Source organism: Podarcis gaigeae (genome assembly GCF_964106915.1).
Source record: "Podarcis gaigeae genome assembly, chromosome: 17".
Taxonomy (NCBI): Eukaryota; Metazoa; Chordata; class Lepidosauria; order Squamata; family Lacertidae; genus Podarcis; species Podarcis gaigeae.
Genome location: NC_139694.1, coordinates 25,383,834 through 25,409,110, shown reverse-complemented (window position 1 = coordinate 25,409,110; position 25,277 = coordinate 25,383,834). Strand labels below are relative to the sequence as shown.

The following is a 25,277-nucleotide window of genomic DNA, read 5'->3' as shown; positions in this document are numbered from 1 at the left end:
CCATAGTTGTCAGGTAGACAGAGAAAACTAAACTGACAGTTCTTGATGAGCCCAGAATTTATTTTTTAAAGGTGCTATTTCCCCACTATATGGGCTTTGACTTTGTGACCACTAAATGGACATTAAACAAGTAGCCAAAACATTAGTACCCAGCTGGTGTGAGAGAAATTTAATTAGAACCTGGCAGCTGGGTCCAATACCAGGTTTGACTCGGTGGACTCGTTCAAAAGAAAATACTAAATGAAAAACAGACCCATCTGTCCTGCAGAAGCTCCAGGGATTCATGGAATTAAGGGAGCAATGTTTCCCCCCTGTAATTTATCATTCATTGTGTAAACTCAATATAGCACTGAAGGTCACTGTATCTGAGGTGCAACAGGCGCAGCAACAAAATATGATTTCAGTAACATACCCCTTTCGCCTTTAGGCGATGAACGGTCCAATACAAGTGATTCTTGCTCAGCATTCTAATGCCACGATTTACAAAACGTAAAGTGAGCTTCCCCGCAAAAATGTATTTTTGCCTTTTCCAGGTTTCTGATTAGAGAGGCAACTTGACTGGACTCAAGATGAAGAGACTCAAAATGTAACTTGAAAAAAAGAGACACTGCACATACTTTTGTAAACCAATAAATCTTTAATAAAAATACGTTAAAAAAAGGAGATGTAGATTCTTCCAGGTTGTGTAGCAATTCTAATGGTAACCACTAGCTGAAAAGAACAACAGTTTTAAGTACAGCACTTGGCTGTTCCAGCAGCTACAGAAGCACATCACGCCGCCGCCTGCTATCTTCCTTCTTGACAAAGCCTTAGTTAAAAATCCCTGGATCAACATAGGGATAAGCAAGGAACTCTCCTAATTTTTTGCCCTCGGCATCGTAGTGCAGCATTCGGAAGCAGACGTCACAGAAGAAAGAAGGGTCTTCTGGAGCGAGGCTGTCATCATTAGTCACCCATCTGTAGGTTCCAAGACAAAAAAAGGTTAACAGGCAATCTGTAACACAAGTATCAAACGCTGGTTACTACCACTCCCTGAAATTAAATTATGCCCGCAAATTAATAAAGAGCTCCTGAACAGCCAACATAGCTGAATTAAGGACAAGAAATGAAGGCAGTATCTTCTTGACGCGGGTGGCGATGTGGGTTAAACCACAGAGCCTACGACTTGCCGATCAGAAGATCGGCGGTTCGAATCCCCGTGACGGGGTGAGCTCCCGTTGCTTGGTCCCTGCTCCTGCCAACCTAGCAGTTCAAAAGCATGTAAAAGTGCAAGTAGACAAATAGGTACCGCTCCGGCGGAAAGGTAAACGGCATTTCCGTGCGCTGCTCTGGTTCGCCAGAAGCGGCTTAGTCATGCTGGCCACATGACCCGGAAGCTGTACGCCGGCTCCGTCGGCCGATAAAGCGAGATGAGCGCTGCAACCCCAGAGTCGGTCACGACTGGACCTAATGGTCAGGGGTCCCTTTACCTTTACCTTCTAGATGCAGAAGGTACAATTGCAAAATTTATAAAAACTGAACCTGTTAAGCTTTTGCGCTAGTTATTCATGGCACTTGTAACTAGAAAACGGAGCTTTAGCTGATGCGGATTTCTCCTGCCAGCTCAAGGAAGGTGGTGATTATAATGAGGGCTCTTAAATATCTAACTCAATAAACAAAAGTGTTAATTCCTTGATTGCCTGCAAATTTTGAAGCAGGGGTCCCAAAGGACTGAAGTGCCAGCCCCACTGACTTTGCCCACAACTCATACCCCTTCCCACTAAGGTGCAGAATTTTCAGCCACTGAATGTGGTAAATACGTAGCACGTTTTGTAACCTGCGGCTAGCTAGAGAGCGAGACCACAGCTCCACACGAATAAAACGAAAAACGTGGTGTATGTATGTATCCTATATTAGAGGCACTAGTGCAAATAGTGTAGTGATTAGGTGGGATTGCTATGAGGTATTATAACAAATATAGAGTAAGCCATCTGTGTCAGCAATGAAAGCATTGCGTTGACGGGGTATAAACTATTTTGATATGATTCTTGATCAATCCACACCTCTGCATCCCTGTTCCATTTCTCTTTCTTGACCAGTCACGTCCATTGCCACAGTTGCTTGCCAGGAAGGCACCCTGGGCCATAAATATAGTGGGCAAGTTTCTTTGATGTAGCTTTTCTAATATGTTAATCTTAGGATGTTAATCTTAGGGCCAGGAAACAGATCTCACATGAAGGTGATAATGATCGCTGTCCTCCTGGCCATCCTCCTCATCATGTACAGTATTGTGATGGCCTGGGATTCCGATTCAGAGGCTGAACCAGAGGAATCCCAGCCTGCACAGGAGTCCCCACCTCCAGGGCTGGCTGAACTGGGGCAGGGCCTTGATTCTGAAGCGCCTGCACCTGTGCTGGATCCTCAGGAGCAGGCACCAGGTGATTCCACTCTGGCTCTAGAGGTGGTTGAGGACTCAGTGCCTGCAGGTGAGTCTCCCCCTGGGCCCAGTAACCCTTTAGCCTCTCCTGAACTGCAGAGGCTCAGGGCAGAGAGGCGAAGGGAACTGGTTTCTCCCAGGAGGAGTGCTCGCCTTAAGGCCAGGAGAGGCGGGTCTCCTGGCGGCCGGGACCGCCCCTGGCCTCAGAGAAGATAAAGGCCACTCAGCCCGGTCCCAGGTTGCGGGAGCAACGTCGATGAAGAGCTGTTTCGGCCAGCATCCAGTCCTGTTCCTCCAGTGTTCCTGTCCCCGCCCGGCTTCCTGCTTCGGACCTCGCCCCGCTCCTTCAGAACTGTTTCCAGGCTATTGACCCAGGACCGGACTTTGACTACACCAACGGTAACCTTCCCTCCCCGGGACCAGCACAGGTATATTGCTTGTTTATTACCTCCGGGGTTGCCAAATGCTCTCCTTTGTAGTTCTGTTCTTTGTTTACCCCAGAAATATGTGTGCTTAATTAGTTTTGGTAGTTTAACTTTGTCCCCACGTGGGTTTGTTGAAATGCTCAGAAGAAATCTGATTGGTTCTTACGAACACTCCGTAAAAAGCTCTTTTCTGAATACAGTGGTGCCTCGCAAGACGAAAAGAATCCGTTCCGCGATTCTCTTCGTCTAGCGTTTTTTTCGTCTTGCGAAGCAAGCCCATTGACAGCTTAGCGGATTAGCGCTATTAGCGGTCTAGCGGCTTTTAGCGATCAGCTGTTAAGCAGCTTATCAGCGGAACAGCTGATAAGCGGCTTAGCGGCTTAGGAAAGGGGGGGGAGCAAAAAAAACCCGCGGGAACTCGCAAGATTTTTTCGTCTTGCGAAGCAACCCTATAGAGAAATTCGTTTAGTGAAGCACCTCCAAAATGGAAAACCCTTTCGTCTAGCGGGTTTTCCGTCTTGCGAGGCGTTCGTCTTGCGGGGCACCACTGTAAAACGACCTGGGCCAGGGGCTGGAGAGAGACAGAGAGACAGATTATTATATGCACCCTTCCCAGAGTCTTGCTGGTTCAAGCCTCTGTGTGTATTCTTATTAATCAGAGTTCAATCCTTCCTTTCCTTTGGGAACGCCTCAAATAGTTATTTACTAGCCATAGTAAATAACTGCAAAAAAAGATAATGGTTTGTTTTATTTGTTCTGGCACTATCAGAAGTCTCTAGCAGTTGCCAGTGGTATTAAATGAAATGAGCAAAACCTTTAAAGAGTGCCGAAAACTCGTGCCTCAAGGTGAAATGTACTTCTGACTACTTACCTTGCTGTGTACATCTTGCACACAAAGCATTTCTTGGTCCAAAGCCAGTGTTTCTTGGTTAACAAGGGATAGAGGCTCCTATCTAGGCAGTCATCCCGGTGAATAAGCCTTGTACAGAGAAAGACTGTGTTAAGGGCCGACTTGGAACACAAACACTCCATTGGTAACTATGTCTCCGTCCCATCTTCTATCTTAACATTTCTATGTTAAGAGAGTGGAGTGCTGACTGACTCCAGCTACAAAAGCTGAGGCTGTTGAACAGATTCTTGGGCTGGAGTATTGTTCATGGGAGGTCGCGAGAGCTGATATTATTGTTGTATCTTTAGTTTTAGATCTTACAATTTACGTGGAAACTGCTACCATTTGGTTGTGTACTTTTTGATGTGTTTTATTTATTGTTTATGGCGTCTGTTATGTTTGTATGTAAATCATGTTATGTTGGAAGCCGCCTTGAGCATAGTTTCAACTATGGAAAGGCGACATACAACTAAGATGATGATGATGATGATGATGATGATGATGATGGTGAAGTGACAACAAATGTTATGGAGCACAAAGCTGGAGAAAAAGCATATATTATGCCTCAGGCATAGGCAAAGTCAGCCCTCCAGATGTTTTGGGGACTACAACTCCCATCATCCCTAGCTAACAGGACCAGTGGTCAGGGATGATGGAAGTTGTAGTCCCCAAACATCTGGAGGGCCGAGTTTGCCTATAGCTGTTATACCTGCTCCTGAAAGCATCTAAAAACAAAGCAATGACAAGGTGGCTCAATTGTAAATGTTATTCTGCTGTTGCTTTAGTTTAGGAAACGTTCTTTAGTAAGTGAAGCAACCTAGGAGCTAATTCCTCACTTTTCATGAGATAATCATAATAATAATCAAAATATATTAAAAAAATTTAAAAAAAAATGTGCAGTGGCACCTTAGAGACCAACTTTATTCTTGGTATAAGCTTTTGTGTGCATGCACACTTCTTCAGAAACTGAAAGCTTTTTTTATACAGTCAGACCTTCAGGTTGCGTTTTTTTCGGGTTACGGACCCTCCGAAACCCAGAGGTACTGGGACAGGTTACTTCCGGGTTTTTGGGGTCGCGCATGCGCAGAAACGCTAAATCATGCTTTGCGCATGCGCAGAAGCGCAACCCGCACATGCGCAGATGTGCCACTGCAGGTTGTGAACGCTGTGGGTTGCGAACGTGCATCCCTGACCACTGGTCCTGTTGATGGGAATTGTAGTCCCAAAGATCTGGAGGGCCGGAGTTTGCCTATGCCTGGCCCAATCTATGGATTGCCACTGGCACGCAACAGCAGCCTATACACCAGAATCTCTGCAACGCCAACAAACTGGAATACATGTGTATGGGATAATTATTGCAGAAGATTATTGTGATTTCGAGGAGATAATCTGACATGGTCAACTCCTTCTGTCCATCTCTTCCTGGCTCTGTTTATCTATGTGTATTACATCCCTATCCTATCCTTTGTGAATGTCTTTGATAGATGCCTTTGATGTGTGGTCTGGTGGCAAATGGCTAAAAACATGCACTGACCAGTATGTGTGTTTGATGAAGGGCAGGGTGGCTCATAGCTGAGCCAGCATCTAAAAAATACCTAGTTTTGAATATTTTAGTTGGGAGTCCGTGTGCAGGCTGTTGGCCACAGAGCTGTGCAAAAAGAAGGCTGTCTGGGGGGGGGGGTCACTTCACCACATCTTTGGGACTTCCCCATGGCAGACTGAAGTGCTTGCTTAGTAATGTATACAGTGGTACCTCGGGTTAAGTACTTAATTTGTTCCGGAGGTCCATTCTTAACCTGAAACTGTTCTTAACCTGAAGCACCACTTTAGCTAATGGGGCCTCCCACTGCTGCCGCGCCACTGGAGCACGATTTCTGTTCTCATCCTGAAGCAAAGATCTTAACCCGAGGTACTATTTCTGGGTTAGTGGAGTCTGTAACCTGAAGGGTATGTAACCCGAGGTACCACTGTATACTGCTTGCTGTTTGGAATAAAATCTGTAATCTTCTCACCACTTGGGTTTGTGTTGCTTCTGAATCTAATTTTTAAAACACCACCTTGCATTTGGCAAGACATCATGGGACGGAGAAAGCAAGCTAAGGTATTATTACGAAGGGAGCCCCTAGCTGAAAGTGTTTCAGAGGCCCTGGAACTGAACGGTGATTTACCTGATATCTGTGATGATGACAATGTGCTCACAGTCTCCTTGATGACAGTAAAGGTACGGGAAACCTATTTTGATGTTCAAGTCATTAAATGTGAAGTCTTCCATTTTAGCGGCCTGAAGATTCTCATAGCCTCTTTCACGAGATTCTGCCCACTCAATGATGGTCCTGAAAATCATGGTATGCCAGTATTACTTCCGTTACATCAATGATACGATGCTGTCGGTGACAGAAAACATTTCTCTCAAGATACAAGGCAGGGCAAGTTCCCAGAATCCTTTTGCATTCTAAATAAGCCCAAGACCATGAAAACTATGCACCGGTTAGGCAGAGGGGTATGTGCACACATTTATTAATAATGGCAGTTTTGTTGTCTTAGGGCAGACTCTGTATGACAAACCAATAGCCCTTTGGGTCCCATCTCACTCCAAGAGTCCATTAAATTTTTTCCACTGCAATATACCGTATTTTTCGCACCATAGGACGCAGTTTTTCCGTCTTAAAAACTAAGGGGAAAAGTCTGTGCGTCCTATGGAGCGAATGCAGGGGGGGAGGCAAGCAGGAAAAGCCCCCAAGAGCCACACACAACCTTCGTGCGGCTCTTGCGGGTTTTTCCCCAGGAGGAGAAGGGACTTACGCGGCCAGTCAGTCCCTTCTCCCTCCTCTAGAAAAGCCCACAAGAGCCGCGCGAAGGTTGTTCTGCCTCATCCTACTTTGTGGTTGCCTTGCCTAACCCCAGAAGAGGACATCTATAGGGAGCAGTCAGCAGACAGGAGAAGGATTAAACAGCAGCCGCCTTCTGTCCTCCAATGGATCCCGCTCGCTGCCCGGGCTTCGTCTTTAGCCGTGCGCGCCTCTCCAGCCATAGGAGGCTGTGCAAAGCTAAAGAGGAAGCCCGGGCAGCGAGCGCGATCCATTGGAGGACAGAAGGCGGCTGCTGTTTAATCCTTCTCCTGTCTGCTGACTGCTCCCTATAGATGTCCTCTTCTGGGGTTAGGCAAGGCAACCACAAAGTAGGATGAGGCAGAGGGGATCCTACCAGACAAGCGCCCACATAGCTTCCTTTCCCAGGTCTGTTGCATCATTGGTCAGGATGACATCTAGTTCTGGCTTAGCTTGGAAGCGTTCCAACTCCTGGCATCTCCTCAAGTCAACAAGTCAGTCCTACAAAGCCATTCTGGGCCCTTGAGAATGGGATCTAACATATGAAAATGTAAATGCTCTACCTGCTTAAGTCCCTGCACTCGGGGTACCTTCTGTCGTCGTAAAAAACACCTTCAAAATAAAAGAAGGCAGACTTGTAAAGGTCCTGGGGGAAAGGGAGAAATACAAAGAGAGAAGAGGGGAAAGTATTAGCTCGGGAACCAGTTTACCTCAGATACCACATCCTTCCTTATGTCTCATCTATATTCTCAAATACAGTGATACCTCGGGTTACATACGCTTCAGGTTACAGACTCCACTAACCCAGAAATAGTACCTTGGGTTAAGAACTTTGCTTCAGGACAAGAACAGAAATCGTGCTCCAGCGGCGCAGCAGCAGCAGAAGGCCCCATTAGCTAGAGTGGTGCTTCAGGTTAAGAACAGTTTCAGGTTAAGAACGGACCTCCGGAACGAATTAAGTATGCAGCCAGAGGTACCACTGTACCAGTTAAGCGCATCATCTTAGCTGGTGGTGAGGAACCTGTGTTTCTCCTCAGACTGTTGGAGTCCAGGTCCTATTGGCCTCATCCTGCATCACCCGTGGTCAGCAGGGATAGGACCTGGGAGTCCAACTATTATTGGACAGCAATACCTTCTACATGGGACGCAGGTGGCACTGTGGGTTAAACCACAGAGCCTAGGGCTTGCTGATCAGAAGGTCGGTGGTTCGAATCCCCGCGACCGGGTGAGCTCCCGTTGCTCAGTCCCTGCTCCTGCCAACCTAGCAGTTTGAAAGCATGTCAAAGTGCAAGTAGATAAATAGGTACCACTGCGGCGGGAAGGTAAACGCATTTCCTTGCGCTGCTCTGGTTTGCCAGAAGTGGCTTAGTCATGCTGGCTACATGACCCGGAAGCTGTACACCGGCTCCGTTGGCCAATAAAGCGAGATGAGTGCCGCAACCCCAGAGTCGGTCACGACTGGACCTAATGATCAAGGGTCCCTTTACCTTTAAGCTTCTCATCACAGCAATACCTTCTACAGCTCAAGTTGCAACCACACAACTTTTTAAATACCGTATATTTTCTAACTGTTCATTAAGATTATGCTGGCATTGTTGGCGACTGCCCCACAATTATCTGCCTCCCCTTCTTCAGGAAAACCACCAAAGGGCAAAAGGCTGAGAATCCCTGGCAACAAAGGATCCTGGAACGCTGTGTTCAAAATTAGCCAGGCACCAGGCACATTTTGATTACTTGCAACCGAGTGAAGACGCCTGGGTGCCAGGATGGAGCCTGACATCTCCAGCATCTGAAGCTGCATGCCTGGGCAATCCTTGGATATTGACCAAAATGGGTTTTTTTCTGTGCAGCCCGAGAAGGAACGGTGGGCAACATTATATTTCATTGTTGTCGCTTGTCTTCACTTGCCTCGTCCAGCTGCAATGCTCACAGTTGTGAAAAATATTCTTACGTTATGAATGATATGTGTCACCATTAAGAAAAAGAGGTCGGAGTTGACCAATACTGTATTGGCCTGAATATGAGCCTCATCCCCCCCCCCCATTCCGACCGTGAAAAGTTAAACTGGCTAAAAGTTAAACTGCGGCTGAAATTCCCAACCTTACAAAAATTGGCTTTTACGATATCGCTGCTGAAACAGTCATACGGTAAAACGTAACGGGTGTGCCTGCGAAATTTTAAGGGAGCGGCTTATATTCGGGTATTGTCTTCCCCGTCCCCCTTGAATTTTAAAGGTGCTGCTTATATTCGGGCCAATACGGTATATATGCAGACTGTCCCCGGATCAAGAGACTTTTCTTCTTTAAGTTCTCAAAGTTCTTAACCTAGCTCAAGGTAGTCCTCTGAACTAGCCAGGTGTTTAACTGAGACTTAATCGCAGTCAGTCTATCATTTGAAAAATAAAGCTTTACAGCCGTCTTGCCCCAAAATCGCAACTAGACCATCTGTTTGGCAACTGCAACCTTGGTTTAAGGAGCCATTTGGCAGCTGCAGTTCTGTAAGCACTGTACAAATATTTCACAATGTGGGTTACTAATAAGTAACTGTTATGTAAAGAGAACTGTACAAACAAGTGTTTCAGAGAGGCATTGTCCTTGCTACATCTGCAGCACTGAACTATCTTAGCTAACCCTTTTTTATACAACAGTAAAGCAGTTCAATAAACTCTAAACATCATTTTCTGTTGTACAGTGGTACCTCTGGCTGCATACTTAATTTGTTCCGGAGGTCCGTTCTTAACCTGAAGCTGTTCTTAACCTGAAGACCACTTTAGCTAATGGGGCCTCCTGCTGCTGCCGCGTCGCCGGAGCACGATTTCTGTTCTCATCCGGAAGCAAAGTTCTTAACCTGAAGGACTATTTCTGGGTTAGTGGAGTCTGTAACCTGAAGCGTATGTAACCTGAAGCGTATGTAACCCGAGGTACCACTGTATTACTATTAATTTTTAATCTAATGACACCTTAGGTATTGAAGCTAATAAAAGTTCCAGTTCTTTATTCCAGTCCTCTTATAGTCTGCATATTGAACTTGAGTATTGCTAATAGATATCTATAAAAAGGAATTGCTGGATTTTTGTTTTTGAATGAGTTGCCCAATCACTCCAATATCTCAGGTATCTCAGAAGCTGAAAGGGCCGATGGCCCAAACACACTTGTTAGGAGATGTTGTAATTGAAAATATCGCCACTGGGCTGCATTTGATAGATGATATTTTTTGACTTAAAATAGCAGAAGTATAACATTCATCTTCCCCATCTACCAGTTGGTCCAATGTCAATACACCTGCTTCTATCCAATTTTTCCATATCACCATCTTTTTTGCAATTCTTAGTATGAGGTTTCCCCACAGAGTAAATTTAGCATGTGAAAATGGATCAAATTAGTTTTTAGTAGCCAATATATTCCATATTCTTCTAAGTGATTTAATTGTTTCCAGAGTCACCTGAAATCTCAAATATTTCGATCCTAGTATTGTCCAACCAGCCAAAGGTGCCATGTATATATTCTAGGGTTGCCCACATCAGGAAATCAGGGCCAACTGTAGGATCCCAATATTTAGTACTTGACAGTAAGGTAAAGGTAAAGGGACCCCTGACCATTAGGTCCAGTCGTGGCCGACTCTGGGGTTGCAGCGCTCATCTCGCTTTATTGGCCGAGGGAGCCGGCATACAGCTTCCGGGTCATGCGGCCAGCATGACTAAGCCGCTTGTGGCGAATCAGAGCAGCGCACGGAAACGCCGTTTACCTTCCCGCCGGAGCGGTACCTATTTATCTACTTGCAGTTTGACGTGCTTTCAAACTGCTAGGTTGGCAGGAGCAGGGACCGAGCAACGGGAGCTCACCCCGTCACGGGGATTCGAACCACCGACCTTCTGATCGGCAAGCCCTAGGCTCTGTGATTTAACCCACAGCGCCACCCACGTTACCTACTTGACAGTAGGTAAGCATAATGATATAATTCCAAATTGGGGATTCCGAATCCACCTTCTTTAATTTGTAGCTGCTTTCTCTGCAAGGATATTCTTGGTGTTGCTGAGCCCCATAGGCATTTCCTAAACCGTTCATGTGCTGTTCTTAGAATCATATCTTTGGTTTCAGTGCGGAGATTTCCACCAGTTAAGGCCAAGAAGTACTGTAGCCGTGAAGAGGCCCACCCTGTCCCACCCCGTGCCTTCTTGGAATGCAAATTTTAACCTTTCTAACTGTTTACTAACTATTCTGTTGGTCTTTAGTCATGGTCGCAACACATAACATGCATGCTTTTTAAATACGTCAGCACTGAAATACATACAGCACTTCAATGCTTCCATGCAGTTTCTTTGTGCTATTCATCATAAAGTAGGCCTTTGTATAAGTAAAACTAGCTCCGTTGTCAAATTATTTTGGAATCAACATGGAAACCACAGTTTCCAAAGCAATCAGTTTTCCATTCGCCATAGCTATCAGCCTCCAAAGCCTGCGAAATCTTGCGGTGGCTAGAGAAACGCTCAAACTAACCATTGAACATTCACGGTTGATACTGAAAATCAACGCTCTAGAGCAAAGTTGTTCCCATTTTTCTCCTTCACGTACAAAGGAGCTAGGATGAAGAAATCTGATGAGAGGAAGCCACAAATCATTGAAAACGTTGTGCCCTTTCCACCGTGACTGGCAGCAAATGAACACTCAGAAGGGAAGCTTCAATTCATCAGTCCTGATGCAAAGGATTGCCCACATATATCCTTGTTAAGATGGGGCTAAAATATTAGCAACTGCTAAAGGATTTCAGCTGATGTTTAGCCTTGCCAAATGTCATAGAACTGTAGAAGTAGTACATAGTAGAAGTAGTACAGTGGTACCTCGGGTTAAGTACTTAATTCGTTCCGGAGGTCCGTTCTTAACCTGAAACTGTTCTTAACCTGAAGCACTACTTTAGCTAATGGGGCCTCCTGCTGCTGCCGCACCGCCGGAGCACAATTTCTGTTCTCATCCTGAAGCAAAGTTCTTAACCTGAAGCACCATTTCTGGGTTAGCGGAGTCTGTAACCTGAAGCGTATATAAGCTGAAGCGTATGTAACCTGAGGTACCACTGTACATAAGAAAATGGAAATTTTCCTACCTTACTGATGTTTTCTGGGGCCTGATCAGGATGACTGCTGAACTCCCCGCCAATCTGAAAGTCACTGACGCAGGAAATGGAGTCTCTCAGCTCTGTAAGTTTCTGGCTGCCTAGAACCAACATGGTCTGATAGGGCTTGCGCAGCTTATGCTGTAAAGGACACAAAGAACGATGATCAGCTAAAAACTGAGCATTTGTGGAGCTGTTGCTACTGAATACCTAAGCGTGCAGCGGGCGTTAATGTTCCAGCCTAAGTAAAAATAAATAAAGGGTGATCTCTAAAACTCGTGCAGCAAGGCACTTAGCCAAACCTTAGGCCAGGCATCCCCAATCTTTGGCCCTTCAGATGTTTTGGACTACAATTCCCATCATTCCTGACCACTGGTCCTGTTAGCTAGGGATCATGGGAGTTGTAGGCCAAAACATCTGGAGGGCCACAGATTGGGGATGCCTGCCTTAGGCTTTAGACTGGGCTTTTACTGGCTAAGTACGTCCAGCTTATCTCTTCAAAACTAACTTATTTGACATATACTTTTACTTTAAGGAAACCAGGTAAACTCTTCCTTCTAACCAAAGCAACTCCACTTTCTTACAAGATGTGCTCCAAGAGGAGTTTGACTTCACTAGTGAATGATGTCAAGCCACTCAACAAAGACATGAAAATAAGTAAAAGAAGCCACCAACCTTCTGCAATATAACAGGGTAGAAAATATTCAGGGTTAAAAGCAGCTGTCCCTCCTTGACTAAGTTTTCTGGATCCGTTGGCCTCTTTCCAATTGCTTGGGACTCCTGTCAAGGCAAGATGTTAGAATATTATTCTAAAGCTTGCTGGATGCTCGCAAAGCAACTGAAGTTCAATACATACACACACACAAGTTTATAATCACTGGGCGCAATGCTACTCATGTTTGGTATAGGCTCATTGAAGTCAGCAGGCATAACTATCTTTGCTTCATTGATTTCAGTAGGTCTATTCTGAATATAACCTAATTGGGATACAACCCTGTTTACCTCGCTAGCTTTAGAACTGGCCCATCTGGTTTCGGCAGAGTCTCCCTGAATTTTACTTACAGCTATCTATAAAGAGAGGTGGAGTCAAAGCATCAGGATTAGGAGACGTTCAGACTTGAAAGGGATTACCAAAAGGATGTTCCTAAGACATGGCCACCCCTGTTGCAGCAAACTGAAGGACTATCTGGTCCAGTATCCCATGTCCCATAGTGGCCAACCAGATGTCTATGGGAAGCCCACAAGCAAGACACAAAAGCAATAGTTATTCCACAGCAACGGCCTCCGACCCTGGAAGTATAAACAGCCATCATGGCTGGTGGTGAATTACAGCCTTATCCTACTAGATTCAGGTAGGCAGCTGTGTTGGTCTGACACAGTCGATGTAAATAAAAAAAGTACAAAATTGTCCAGTAGCACCTTAGAGACCAACTACTTTTGTTCTGGGTATAAGCTTTCGTGTGGTATCTGAAGAAGTGTGCATGCAAGGTATCTGAAGAAGTGTGCATGCACACGAAAGCTTATACCCAAAACAAACTTAGTTGGTCTCTAAAGTGCTACTGACAATTTTTTAATTTGTTTATTTATTTCGAGCCTTATCCCCCGTGAATTTATCAAAGTGCCTTTGAAATCTGTCTCAGTTGGTGACCACTGCCACACTTTGTGGCAGCCAAGACAAGGTTCAGATGTGCTATGTGAAGAAGTTGTTCCTTAAATCATGCAAAGGATTGCATCGTTAGTGGCGTTAGCCAAAAGTACACTCAATAATGGAGAGAGGGAGAGAGAGAGAACACGTAAAGGTAAAAAAAAAAGGTAAATGACCCATGGACAGTTAAGTCCAGTCAAAGGTGACTCTGGGGTTGCAGCGCTCATCTCACTTTCAGGCCAAGGGAGCTGGCATTTGTCCACAGACAGCTTTCCAGGTCATGTGGCCAGCAGAGCTAAACCGCTTCTGACGCAACTGGACACCATGACGGAAACCAGAGCACACGGAAACGCTGTTTACCTGCCCACCACAGCGGTACCTATTTATCTACTTGCACTTTGTGCTTTTGAACTGCTAGGTTGACAGGAGCTGGGACAGAGAAATGGAAGCTCACCCCGTCACAGGGATTCAAACTGCCAACCTTCCCATCAGCAAGCCCAAGAGGCTCAGTGGTTTAGGCCACATAGTGAATTTATCAGCAAGGAAATGAACACATGAGCAATGTGCAAACAATGTCAGAATAGCAGACATGCTACTGAGGCGCCGACGCTGCGCTTGATAAGATGATTTAAATGCAAGCCGAAGAGGCTCAGTCGTTTAGACCACAGCGTCCCTAGAGAGAACAAGTACAGTAGTACCTCGGGTTAAGTACTTAATTCGTTCCAGAGGTCCGTTCTTAACCTGAAACTGTTCTTAACCTGAAGCACCACTTTAGCTAATGGGGCCTCCTGCTGCTGCCGCACTGCCGGAGCACAATTTCTGTTCTCATCCTGAAGCAAAGTTCTTAACCTGAAGCACTATTTCTGGGTTAGCGGAGTCTGTAACCTGAAGCGTATGTAACCTGAAGCATATGTAACCTGAGGTACCACTGTACTCTAGGATGAGAGGGTGAGAAAAACCTCCCTCTTTCCATTGTGGCTTGTTGAGTGCCCTGATTGCCAACGACACTAATGGCAGTACAACCGTATGCAGGTCTAATCAAAAGCAAGCCCCACTGGCTTAAATGGGGCTTTCTCCAAGGCAAGTGTGTTGAAGACTGCAGCCGTCCTGTCTACTAAACTGCATTGGGGCGCAGGGCAGGTGTGCAATATTTCTGCTAAGCTTGACTAACATGAACGCTAACAGGCACACATGCCAGTGAAATAATTCTGACGCAAAGTTGTGGATCGCAGTAAACGATAAAAGGCATAAATATAAATGTTTTGCAGGTTTTAAATATTGTAAGCATTTTGACATTTTAAAGGCATTATTTGCAAAAACAGCACTGGGCGGGATTTTCCACTAAAGCTGTTGTACCTGTTAAGTTGATGGTCTAGACCAGACTAAGTCCAAGGCACTCCAGTTTATTGCATTTGCCAGTTTGCCAAATTATATCAATTGTTTTATTTTAGCGTCAGTATATCGAATTAGGGACGTGGATGGCGCTGTGGGTTAAACCACAGAACCTAGGACTAGCTGATCAGAAGGTCGGCGGTTCGAATCCCCGCAACGGGGTGAGCTCCTGTTGCTTGGTCCCTGCTCCTGCCAACCTAGCAGTTTGAAAGCACGTCAAAGTGCAAGTAGATAAATAGGTACTGCTCCGGCGGGAAGGTAAATGGTGTTTCTGTGCACTGCTCTGGTTCGCCAGAAGCGGCTTAGTCATGCTAGCCACATGAGCCAGAAGCTGTACGTCGGCTCCCTCAGCCAATAAAGCGAGGTGAGTGCCGCAACCCCAGAGTCGGTCACGACTGGACTTAATGGTCAGGGTTCCCTTTACCTTTTATATGGAATTAGAAATTCTTTGTCTATAAATGATCAAACTCTGGCTCTGCTTTTTTTTTTTTAAAGCACTTGCAATGATTTTTTTGCTACTAACCGGTACAATACTATCAACTCCCTTCTTTCCAAACAGTATATATTGAAAACCAAACCTATTCACCCACAAATCTGCACAAATTATTACAACACCATCGCCCTAAACAAGGCAGAATGAAGCAATATCAAGAAGAGTACTCAGCCCATGAAGGCTCAGCCCATGAGAGAATGGGGAAATTTGCTAACAGGAGGGGCAGAACTCAAGCGATACTGGGAATATCTCTAATCTGACGTGGCAATCAACCTGGATAGATGAGGCATAGGGAGTGACAATCCATGCTTTCCATCATTAAAGTGCTGTCCTGGCCATTACATATCAGAAATTTCATTCTTGGCTAAGTAAAATTAAAAAAAAACCAAGGGAGGGCGGGCTTTGTATTTTGTGTCAGTTCTACCAAAGACATGGTAAGAGAAAAGAAAAAACCTGGTTTGCCACCCCTGTGTAGGGTGAATGACTTCTGTTGGGCCAAACTCTGCAACCACTGGCCTTGAGCTCCATTTTCAGCGCATAAAATAATAATAATAATAACAATAGTAGTAGTAGTTGTTGTTATTTATACCCCGCCCATCTGACTGGGTTTCCCCAGCCACTCTGGGCGGCCTCCAACCGAATACAGTGGTACCTCTGGTTATGTACTTAATTCGTTCTAGAGGCCGTTCTTAACCTGAAACTGTTCTTAACCTGAAGCACCACTTTAGCTAATGGGGCCTCCCGCTGCTGCCGGAGCACGATTTCTGTTCTCATCCTGAAGCAAAGTTCTTAACCCAAGGTACTATTTCTGGGTTAGCAGAGTCTGTAACCTGAAGCATATGTAACCTGAAGCGTCTGTAACCCGAGGTACCACTGTATTTCCCCTTGCAAAAACATGCTGCCGTTTCATGGACCCTAACAAAAGGACTGTTAAAGGGAAGTACAGTCAAATTACTTGATTAATGGTGAATTGGGATTATCAATTGTGGTAGAACAGCACTAGTGTCAGTGTATGTAACCTGAGGTACCACTGTATTAAAAACACAATACAGTGGTACCTCGGGTTACATACACTTCAGGTTACAGACTCCGCTAACCCAGAAATAGTACCTCGGGTTAAGAACTTTGCTTCAGGATGAGAACAGAAATTGTGCAGCGGCGGCAGCAGGAGGCCCCATGAGCTAAAGTGGTACCTCAGGTTAAGAACAGTTTCAGGTTAAGAACGGACCTCCAGAACAAATTAAGTACTTAACCTGAGGTACCACTGTACAGCATCAAACATTAAAAAAACTTCCCTAAACAGCCCTATAATCCATGCAGCCCCACAGATGTAGCAAGTGTTCCCCACATGCACACAGCCTGAAAAGAGACCTTCGCTTATGATATGTCGCCATAATTCTACGTGAGTTTGTCTGGTTGGCTTGAGTCTGTCGGCTGGGCAACGGCGAGGTGAGAGAAGCCTTACCATCTCGTAAATAAACGTTTCCTGTCTGCATGCCCGATCAACAGTGATCGTCTCTTTTCGCCTGGTCAGAGCCTTCTGTCTAATCCTATGGAACAAGGGAAGAAAAAGGAGATGGGGAATGACGTATTGGAGTTGTATCTTCCTGGCAGCTGACGACAGAAACTTCAGGCACCTACTGAATACCTTTTTATATATTCCAGCAGGCATTTTTAATTGAAATCTGAGTTTAACGTGTATTTTTTTTGCCTTTTTCTGTGTTGCCTTTCTTGTATGCCATTTATGGGACAACTGTAGTTAAATCCCACTCAGCAGAGGAAGCCGCCATTTGGTCATTAAATAAAGTTGAGTGTTTCTCAACAGTTAGGAACTGAGACAAACACTCAGCGCTCCGAAGCGAGGCTTTGACATCCTCTGTCCCAAACAGGAGCCTGCAAATTGCTGGCTGACGTTTCAAAGCATTCTCTGAAAGCGACTGTCGTCAGGGAATTAGAATAAAAACCAAATAACCAAAAAGTCTTCTATAAGCACCCACAACTCCTTGAGCACAGCTAACTAGGTGCCGCAGATCCCTGCCCAGATATGTCATTAAACTGGTTCAGAGTGGATGGCCAGCATATCTAAGTTATCTGTTGTTGTGTACTTCCTTAGCAAAGTTAATGAAGCATTCTAAACAGGAACAGGAACTCCCGAGAATATGAAAGCTCTGTGCGCCTGGTTACTCGGCGCAACATCAGCCCGGACTAGAGGATTTAGGGGGGCAAGGAGATGTCGCTGCAATTCATATAAGTCCGTTCTCTCTCACTAGACAACCTCTCTTCTTCACTATCTGAGCAAAGTTGTCTCCCGTGAGATGTTGGAGGAACACAGGCCCTGGGTGACTTTGACATCCACGCTGAGGACATCTGAGGAGATTAGCCTTCAACTGTCTTGGACCACAACTTCCAGGCCAATTGTCAGGAATAATGGCTCCAAATTGGGGAAAATCAGAGCATGAGCAAGCACATGTAGTGACAAGCAGTCACACTTCTGATATGATGCTAATGTATCAGACAGCTGCCTTTTGGACTAACTGCAGTTCCTGAACTTCAAAGGCACCCACAGCCATAACTACAGATTGATGTAATTACCATAAAAGGGCAATTTTCTGCAAATTTTATTTCTGTGCTTTTCAAATGGGCAGTACAGGGTGTCACACGTTCCGTAACCTGAATGGCCTAGTTTATCTTGATGTTACGTGATGTACTCAACTTCACGTTTTCACTTCCTGAAATGCACAGTGCTCAAAACGTCCCATTTTTAAGATGAGACCCAAAGGGACGGGACAGGATGTGAACTTTGCAAGAGGATCCCAAATTGATTGGGTTTGCTTCTAAAATAGATGGACCTAAAACAGAGGTATTCAAGTCAATTTTATCATAACGCTACTGATATACATGGCTAACAACACTTTTCAAAGTGCCTCAGACAAACTGCAGTATTTTGTGAATCCTATAAAATGCTGTTAACCGTTTAGCTTAATTTTTTTAATCTGTTTCGTTAATAGCGTTTTACAGGCAGTTGTTATTTTGCTAACGATTTGTAATTGTTCTACAGACAATTTGTTACTGTTTTACTGATGATTTGTTAATTATTCCATAGGATTCATGCCGTGTTTTCCGTGTCCTATTATGTTTTTGTTAATTGTTTGTTTCCGTGGCTTTGCGATTCACGCAAATGAAAAGCAGCATACAGATATAATAAATTGAATCGAACTCCAAGGACTGTTTTTCAACACGTTCCAAACTCTTAATGAGGACATGCAAGGCTTACTTAAGCCCATCAAAAGAGCGTGGATTAGAAAATGCCTCCATCGCTCCTCCTCTCCATCAACTCCAGGGCTGACATATCTTGAAGAGCAAAAAAGAGGACATCCCGATCCGCTGCCAGCCTGAGCCGGGGCACACCTCTTTCCCTGGCTCGGGCTGGCAGCGGCCACAGCATGCAGAGCTGCCCGAGCCCAAACAACCAATAAACAAATAAATACCGTATTTTTCGCTCTATAAGACGCATCAGACCACAAGACGCAGCTAGTTTTTGGAGGAGGAAAACAAGAAAAAAAATATTCTGAATCTCAGAAGCCAGAACAGCAAGAGGGATCGCTGCGCAGTGAAAGCAGCAATCCCTCTTGCTGTTCTGGCTTCTGGGATAGCTGCGCAGCCTGCATTCGCTCCATAAGACGCACACACGTTCCCCCTTACTTTTTAGGAGGGAAAAAGTGAGTCTTATAGAGCAAAAAATACGGTAAATACCTCCCCCCCCCAAAAAAATCCCGGCCATTCCCTTTAAAATGTAAGAATCCACCCAGATGGGCCTGTTTGCCCCCCCTCCCCCGCAAACAAGACATGCAGGAATGCGGCAGCTAGACTGGTGACTGGGAGCAGCTGCCAAGACCACATAACACTGGTCCTGAAAGACTTCCATTGGCTCCCAGTATGTTTCTGAGCACAATTCAAAGTGTTGGTGCTGACCTTGAAAGCCCTAAAGGGCCTCAGTCCCAATATACCTGAAGGAGAATTTTCCACCCTCATCGTCAAGCCTGGACACTGACGTCCAGCTCTGAGGTAGTTCCTTCACTGAGAGAAGTGAGGTTACAGGGAACCAGGCAGAGGGCCTTCTCAGTAGTGGCACCTGCCTGTGGAACACTCTCTCACCAGATGTCAAAGAAATAAACTATCCGACTTTTAGAAAACATCTGAAGGGAAGCTTTTAATGTTTGATGTTTTATCGTGTTGGGAGCTGCCCAGAGTGGCTGGGAAAACCCAGCCAGACGGGCAGGGTACGAATAATAAATTATTATTATTAATAATATTTCCCAGACGTATGGCAACCCTAATCAACTCAGAGCTGTGCAACATCCAGCACGTGTTTTCTTTGGAGAGAACTAGCCTTGTGCAAAAGTTCCAAGGGAGGAATCTAGGGAGTACAAACTGAGAAAGGAGAGCTACCAAGGAGGGAGAAGAAAAACAGGGCGAACAAGGGCAACAGGCAGTGCAAAAGGAGGTGTGGGCGAGGAAAAGGAAAGAGAGAGAGAGGAAAAAGAGGGTGTTCTACTTTTAGAAGGTGTGGGGATACTTTGGTCTCCCCAATATTGTTGAGCTGCCATTCCCACCATCCCTTGCCATTGGCCATGTTTGCTGGGGCTGATGGGACTTGGTAGTTCAGCAACATCTAGATGGTGGAAAAGAGAAAAAGGAGGTTCCGTGGGGTGCAGAGGGATCTGGGGGTGGGGAACAAGAAAAAGGGGAGCGACAGATGGAACGATGTAGTAAAGAAATAATCATTACACGGGAGAAGGGGAAAGGATGGAATTTGAGAAAAGGGACTCTAAAGACGCACAGAAATGTATCCTTTTTTCCTTACAAATTTTAAAACATTCCTGTTCACACACAGTCAAAAGCCGCTATGGCGTCTTCCCCAGACATTTGCTAAAAGAACGCCCTAAACAAAACTTGTTCACAGCATTAGTATAGTTACCAGAATTTTTCAGGATTTTGACTGTACTAAAATTCAATGTTACCTAAGAGTTATTAAGCTCGTGTCTTCAGGTATAACGTCTGTGTCTTCTTTCCCAGAGCTCTTTAGTGCATCAATTCTAGAAGAGAAACAGAAAAATAAAAATCCCAGATCTATTTCCATATAAAAAGTCATCATGTAAAAAGCATAGGAAGAGCTAGTCTCCAAGAAATAACTATTTGTGGGCTAGGATGGGAGTAAACACAGACAACTGCAAGCAAAACGTTTTCAGGGCCAGGTGTTCGATTCTTGTCTCTACTGCAGACTTTGTATCTTGCAAACAGACATTTTATTCGGGCTACAAGCAGAACTACAGCGTAGTTATCACTAAGGGCCAACAAGGAGGTTTTTAACATAATAGTAAGATAATGCAGGTGGCGCTGTGGTCTAAACCACAGAGCCTCTGGGCTTGCTGATCAGAAGACTGGCAGTTCGAATCCCCACAATGGGGTGAGCTCCCATTCTTCGGTCCCTGCTCCTGCCAACCTAGCAGTTTGAAAGCACGTCAAAGTGCAAGTAGATAAATAGGTACCGCTCCGGTGGGAAGGTAAATGGCGTTTCCGTGCGCTGCTCTGGTTCGCCAGAAGCGACTTAATCATGGTGGCCACATGACCCAGAAGCTGTCTGCGGACAAACGCCTGCTCCCTCGGCCAGTAAAGCGAGATGAGCACCACAACCCCAGTCGTCTACGACTGGACTTAACGGTTAGCGGCCCATTTACCTTTACGATAACTGAAGATAGAAAATTAGCATGCAAGGGGAAATTATTTTTACTTAACCCAACTCTGAAATGCTAGCTTTCAATATGCAGAGTTCAGTCTGTTTGATTCCCACCCCCCCTAAAGAGTAGTCAGTAATGAGTCCCACCAACAATCTGAAATAGCAGAGTTGAGAAATAGACTCAGGACTCAGCTACAGTGGTAAAAAACAGTGTTTTGAATGCGTTATAAATATGAAACATCAGATGGTGGTGGAGAGTAAAAAAAAAATTCTATGCAGTTTTCCATAGTGTTTTCCCCCCCTTTTGTTATAATGATTTAATTTCTGACTTATTTATAGCGTGTGGTTTTTTCCCCCTGTATGTAGATCCACTCTCTGTATAGACCAGGGTTCAGAAAACTTTTTCAGCAGCAGGCCTTGTGTGGGACCAGGTTATATTTTGCAGGGGGGGGGGGGAATGAACAAATTGCTATGCCCCACAAATAACTCAGAGATGCATTTTAAATAAAAGGACACATTCTACTCATGTAAAAAACACTGGTCTAGGGGGTGAGAGTAAAGTATGTTATGATCGGACCGAGAGGAGCAACGAAGAGCTTTTTCTAAGAAAAGTGGTGTTCTTATAAGATGTCCTTCTTGCATAAGTGTGCAATCCATGAAGAATCTGCTGAAATAATATAACAATTTGTTTCATTCGCTGGAGAGGACATTCGTATTGGAGTAAACCTTTATTAGAATCTCCTTCGAGACTGGAAACAAATGCTGGATTGGTGAAGCAGCTATGATTTTGCACCAGTGGGAATGAAAGCTTGCAACCAGCACCGTATCTAGATTGGGGAGCCCTTCGGTCCAGATGCCCTCTTCCCTTTTGCCACTGCCCATTCACTCGCTTCTCCTTCTGGACCCAATGTGCATCTGCTTCTCACAAGGAGAGCACGAGCTACGAGAAGGCTCCCACTGTGCTTTCTACTTGCTTGTTTACAGGGACGTAGCATGGATTGCTGGTGCCCCAGGGCAGGGCATGTGTTGTGCTCCCCCCGGTGGACTGGGCAGCGGTCAGTCCCTTTGCTGGCCAGCATCTAACCAAGTGAGCCTCTCCTTACAAACCAGCCCCAAACCCAGGAGCAGAGAGAAGGCAGAGAAACTCAAAGCCAGGCGCGCCACTGTTTTGCCTGGCCCTCCTGTCCTTGCAGCGAGGTCCACGTGGCTCCACCACTGCTTGTTTACTCAAGGGGGAAAGTGCAGGTTGAAGGGACATAAGAGAAACAGGGCTTGGTAACCCCCAAGGAGCGGTAGGAGCTGCCCACTGGACCATGGGCCCAATGATGCCAACCCTGGACCTCAACCCAAACTCATGTTCCAAACTCAGGTATTATGTGCGAAAATAATCTCTCTTCTTTTTTGGGGTGTGTGGGTAAACTTCAAAAGGTCTGGGTAGAGAGTAGGCGCCAATAACTTTGTAATGCAGCAAGTCCACTGCTTGTTGCAAGGGCCAGAGGTATGGATTGGGCAGCTTTAGATTTCCCGCCCCAAATCACCCCTTCCCTGTCCGGGTTGCTGTAACAGGCAGCTGACTGCTCCCTCCAACTTCCTCTCTATTCAAATTCAGCTGCGGGGAGCAGAACTGTTCTCCTTGAAGGCCAACAAGAAGCTGTGTTGAGGTCTTAAAGGGAGAAAAGCAATGACAAACCTAGACAGCATCTTAAAAATCAGAGACACCACCTTGCCAACAAAGGTCCGTATACTTAAAGCTATGGTTTTCCCAGTAGTGATGTATGGAAGTGAGAACTGGAATTGATGGTTTTGAATTATGGTGCTGGAGGAGACTCTTGAGAGTCCCATGGACTGCAAGAAGATCAAACCTCTCCATTCTGAAGGAAATCAGCCCTGAGTGCTCACTGGAAGGACAGATCCTGAAGCTGAGGCTCCAAGACTTTGGCCACCTCATGAGAAGACTCCCTGGAAAAGACCCTGATGTTGGGAAAGATGGAAGGCACAAGGAGAAGGGGACGACAGAGGACGAGATGGTTGGACAGTGTTCTCGACGCTACGAACATGAGTTTGACCAAACTGCGGGAGGCAGTGGAAGACAGGAGGGCCTGGTGTGCTCTGGTCCATGGGGTCACGAAGAATCGGACACGACTAAACAACAACAATGAAATAAAACCCACAGTAAAAGAAAGACAGAGAGCAGAAGCACTTGTTGCCAAGGATAAGGGGAGATCACCCACTGCCTAGACACAACAACAGCCGATGCCACCAGGCCGCCTTCATTTGGACAGCTCCATGGCAACCGGACATTCAGCCTACCTGCAGCCTCTCTAGCCTTTTGCATTGCATATCTCCGTGGGCCTGAGCCTTGATTCTGGCTTTAGGCTTGCAATTAGGGTTGCCACCTGTCCTGTATAAGACAGGATTATCCCGTATTTCAGTGCAAAATGCTAAGTACTGTAGCATTGGTACAGTTTTGTCCTGTATTTGAGGTTCTCTCTCTCTCTCTCTCTCTCTCTCTCTCTCTCTCTCTCTCTCTGTGTGTGTGTGTGTGTGTGTGTGTGCCTGCCAAGTTAGGGATCGTCTCCAAATGCATGTGTCAGAAAAGGCGTGCGCAAGGCCATGTGTTTAAGCTCTGGGTTGTCAAGCACAGGCAAAGTTGCACATTTGTGTGTGTGTGTGTAAAAGAGAGACAATTTCCAGAGGGCCACAAAGGGTATCAAAGAGGGACTGGGAAATGTTTGTAGAATGTATGAAGAATCACTGTAAAACGTTAGTAGGGTAAGAGTAAATTCAGAAGTATAAATCTCGCCGAGATAAAGTGAGAGAGAGAGAGAGGTTATGGAAGGACTAGAATATGCAGCAGCAATGGATAGTTGGGGGGGGAGGAAGGCAATGTTTAATGCATTGTTTTTATGAACGTAAAGTACCTGTAATAGTGAAAACCATAAATGAAATTTTAAGGATTCCAAAGGGGCCGTCCTGTTAACCTGCAATAGATAGCAATGGATTGCTTTGATGCCACGGGGGTGGGGGGGTGCCCCACAACTGCCCTGCATTTTGCCAGAACAAAGATGGCCACCCTAGTTGCAATCCTGTTTTGGAAAGCCAGAAATACTTCTTTCTGCAAGGGGGTTCAGCGTGGTTTGGGAAGGCTGTGCACACCAGGGCCGGATTGAGGTTTGGTGAGGCCCTAAGCTCCTGAAGGTAATGGGGCCCTTTATATGTCCTGCTGTTCTTTGTCAATAACAAATTGTCCCTGTTTTTGGTGTTGGATATATGCTATATGGTAATTTATGGACCTAACAGGTATCTCAAGCCATTTGCACATGCAGAATGTAGGCACCTTATATATAGAAATGAGCAAACCAGGGATAATTTAGGGAGCAGGCTAGCAGGCGGGGTCCATGACTTACATCATAGGAGCCTACACAACACAAAACTCTGTTGCTGTATGTAGGTTTTATTTTATTTGCTTTTTATCTTATATTTAGGAAATGTACATCTAGTTTTCCCCTCCTTGAATTTTTTGGGGGGCCCCCAAGAGAGTGGGGCCCTTAGCTATAGCTTGTTTAGCTTATACGTAAACCCGGCACCGGTGCGCGCCCTAGAGTCCTGCCATCTCCATGCGGGGTGAAGGGCGGGCCGAGGAACTTTGCAGCCCAGCTGTTCGGGGGCCGGAGCCCCAGACCCGGCCGTCCCACCTGCATACGGCCCTCAGCTCGGCCGCGACCTCCGGCGTGCAGCCCAGCTCTTGCACCAGCGCGGCATCGTCCTCGTCTGCGGGCGCCTCGGGCTGCAGGGAGAGCTCCGCCTCGCGCAGCCGCTCCTTCCAGAGATCCCCGAAGGTTCCCACGTGCAAAAGACGCGTGTTCAGCTCCGGCGTCTCGTACTCGGGGATGTCGCTCCTCCGGGAAGCAGATCCGTTGCTGCCGCTGCTGCACCCAGCCATCTTTGCAGCGGCAAGCCGGGGATGGAGACAGAGAGAGAGAAAGGCCCGGGGAATGAAAAAAATAAACAAAGTCGTAAAGCAAGAGCGCGGTGGCTTGTGGGATTTGTAGTTTCTGATTCTTCCAGCGCCTCCCAAAAATAAAAAAAAATGCATGCACGGATGTTGTCTGCTTTTGCACGACTCTCGCTTGTTTTTGCAGTGAATTGCTAAGGAAGCCAGCTTGCCGAGATCGCATTCCTCCCATAAGGAAATTAGAAATGTCTTTTAGTGTAAGCCTAAAGGCGTACCCAGATTCCAGTGCGCACATTTACCGTTTTGAACCAGGAGAGGCTGGGTGCTTTTTTCCAGGAGGTGGGGAGCTTGTCACTGTTTGTTTTATTTTAATTTGTTTTCTGTTTTATAT

The 25,277-nt window shown here is 45.8% G+C and overlaps 1 protein-coding gene across 3 annotated transcripts; it reads right to left on the bottom strand.

Annotated features, from left to right (window-relative positions):
• Positions 1 to 617: 617 nt before the first annotated feature.
• On the bottom strand, positions 618 to 24,972 carry SNAPC3 (small nuclear RNA activating complex polypeptide 3). 3 transcript variants are annotated; one of them, XM_083719375.1, is made up of 10 exons: positions 24,627 to 24,972; positions 20,216 to 20,290; positions 16,660 to 16,744; positions 12,340 to 12,444; positions 11,656 to 11,805; positions 7,122 to 7,204; positions 5,899 to 6,063; positions 3,713 to 3,820; positions 3,387 to 3,412; positions 2,875 to 3,031 (listed from the first exon to the last, which is right to left on the bottom strand). In XM_083719375.1, exons 1-10 carry the CDS (start codon positions 24,872 to 24,874, stop codon positions 2,982 to 2,984), a joined length of 1,095 nt encoding a protein of 364 aa, XP_083575501.1. In that variant the 5' UTR covers positions 24,875 to 24,972; the 3' UTR covers positions 2,875 to 2,981. The 3 variants fall into 3 exon arrangements, with proteins under 3 accessions (XP_083575500.1, XP_083575502.1, XP_083575501.1); XM_083719374.1 differs by lacking the exons at positions 2,875 to 3,031; positions 3,387 to 3,412 and adding an exon at positions 618 to 957 and having other exon boundaries at positions 24,627 to 24,952; XM_083719376.1 differs by lacking the exons at positions 2,875 to 3,031; positions 3,387 to 3,412; positions 24,627 to 24,972 and adding exons at positions 618 to 957; positions 23,103 to 23,281.
• Between the last annotated feature and the right edge of the window lie 305 nt (positions 24,973 to 25,277).

Bases quoted from the DNA above. Each gene is read 5' to 3' on its own strand.
- SNAPC3 (XM_083719374.1), bottom strand. From the start codon at position 24,874: ATGGCTGGGTGCAGCAGCGGCAGCAACGGATCTGCTTCCCGGAGGAGC. The intron at 20,291-24,626 runs GTGGGACGGCCG...TTTCTCTTCTAG, and splicing joins GAGCTGAGGGCCGTATGCAG to AATTGATGCACTAAAGAGCT. The intron at 958-3,712 runs GTAAGTAGTCAG...TGGAACCTACAG, and splicing joins TGCAAGATGTACACAGCAAG to ATGGGTGACTAATGATGACA.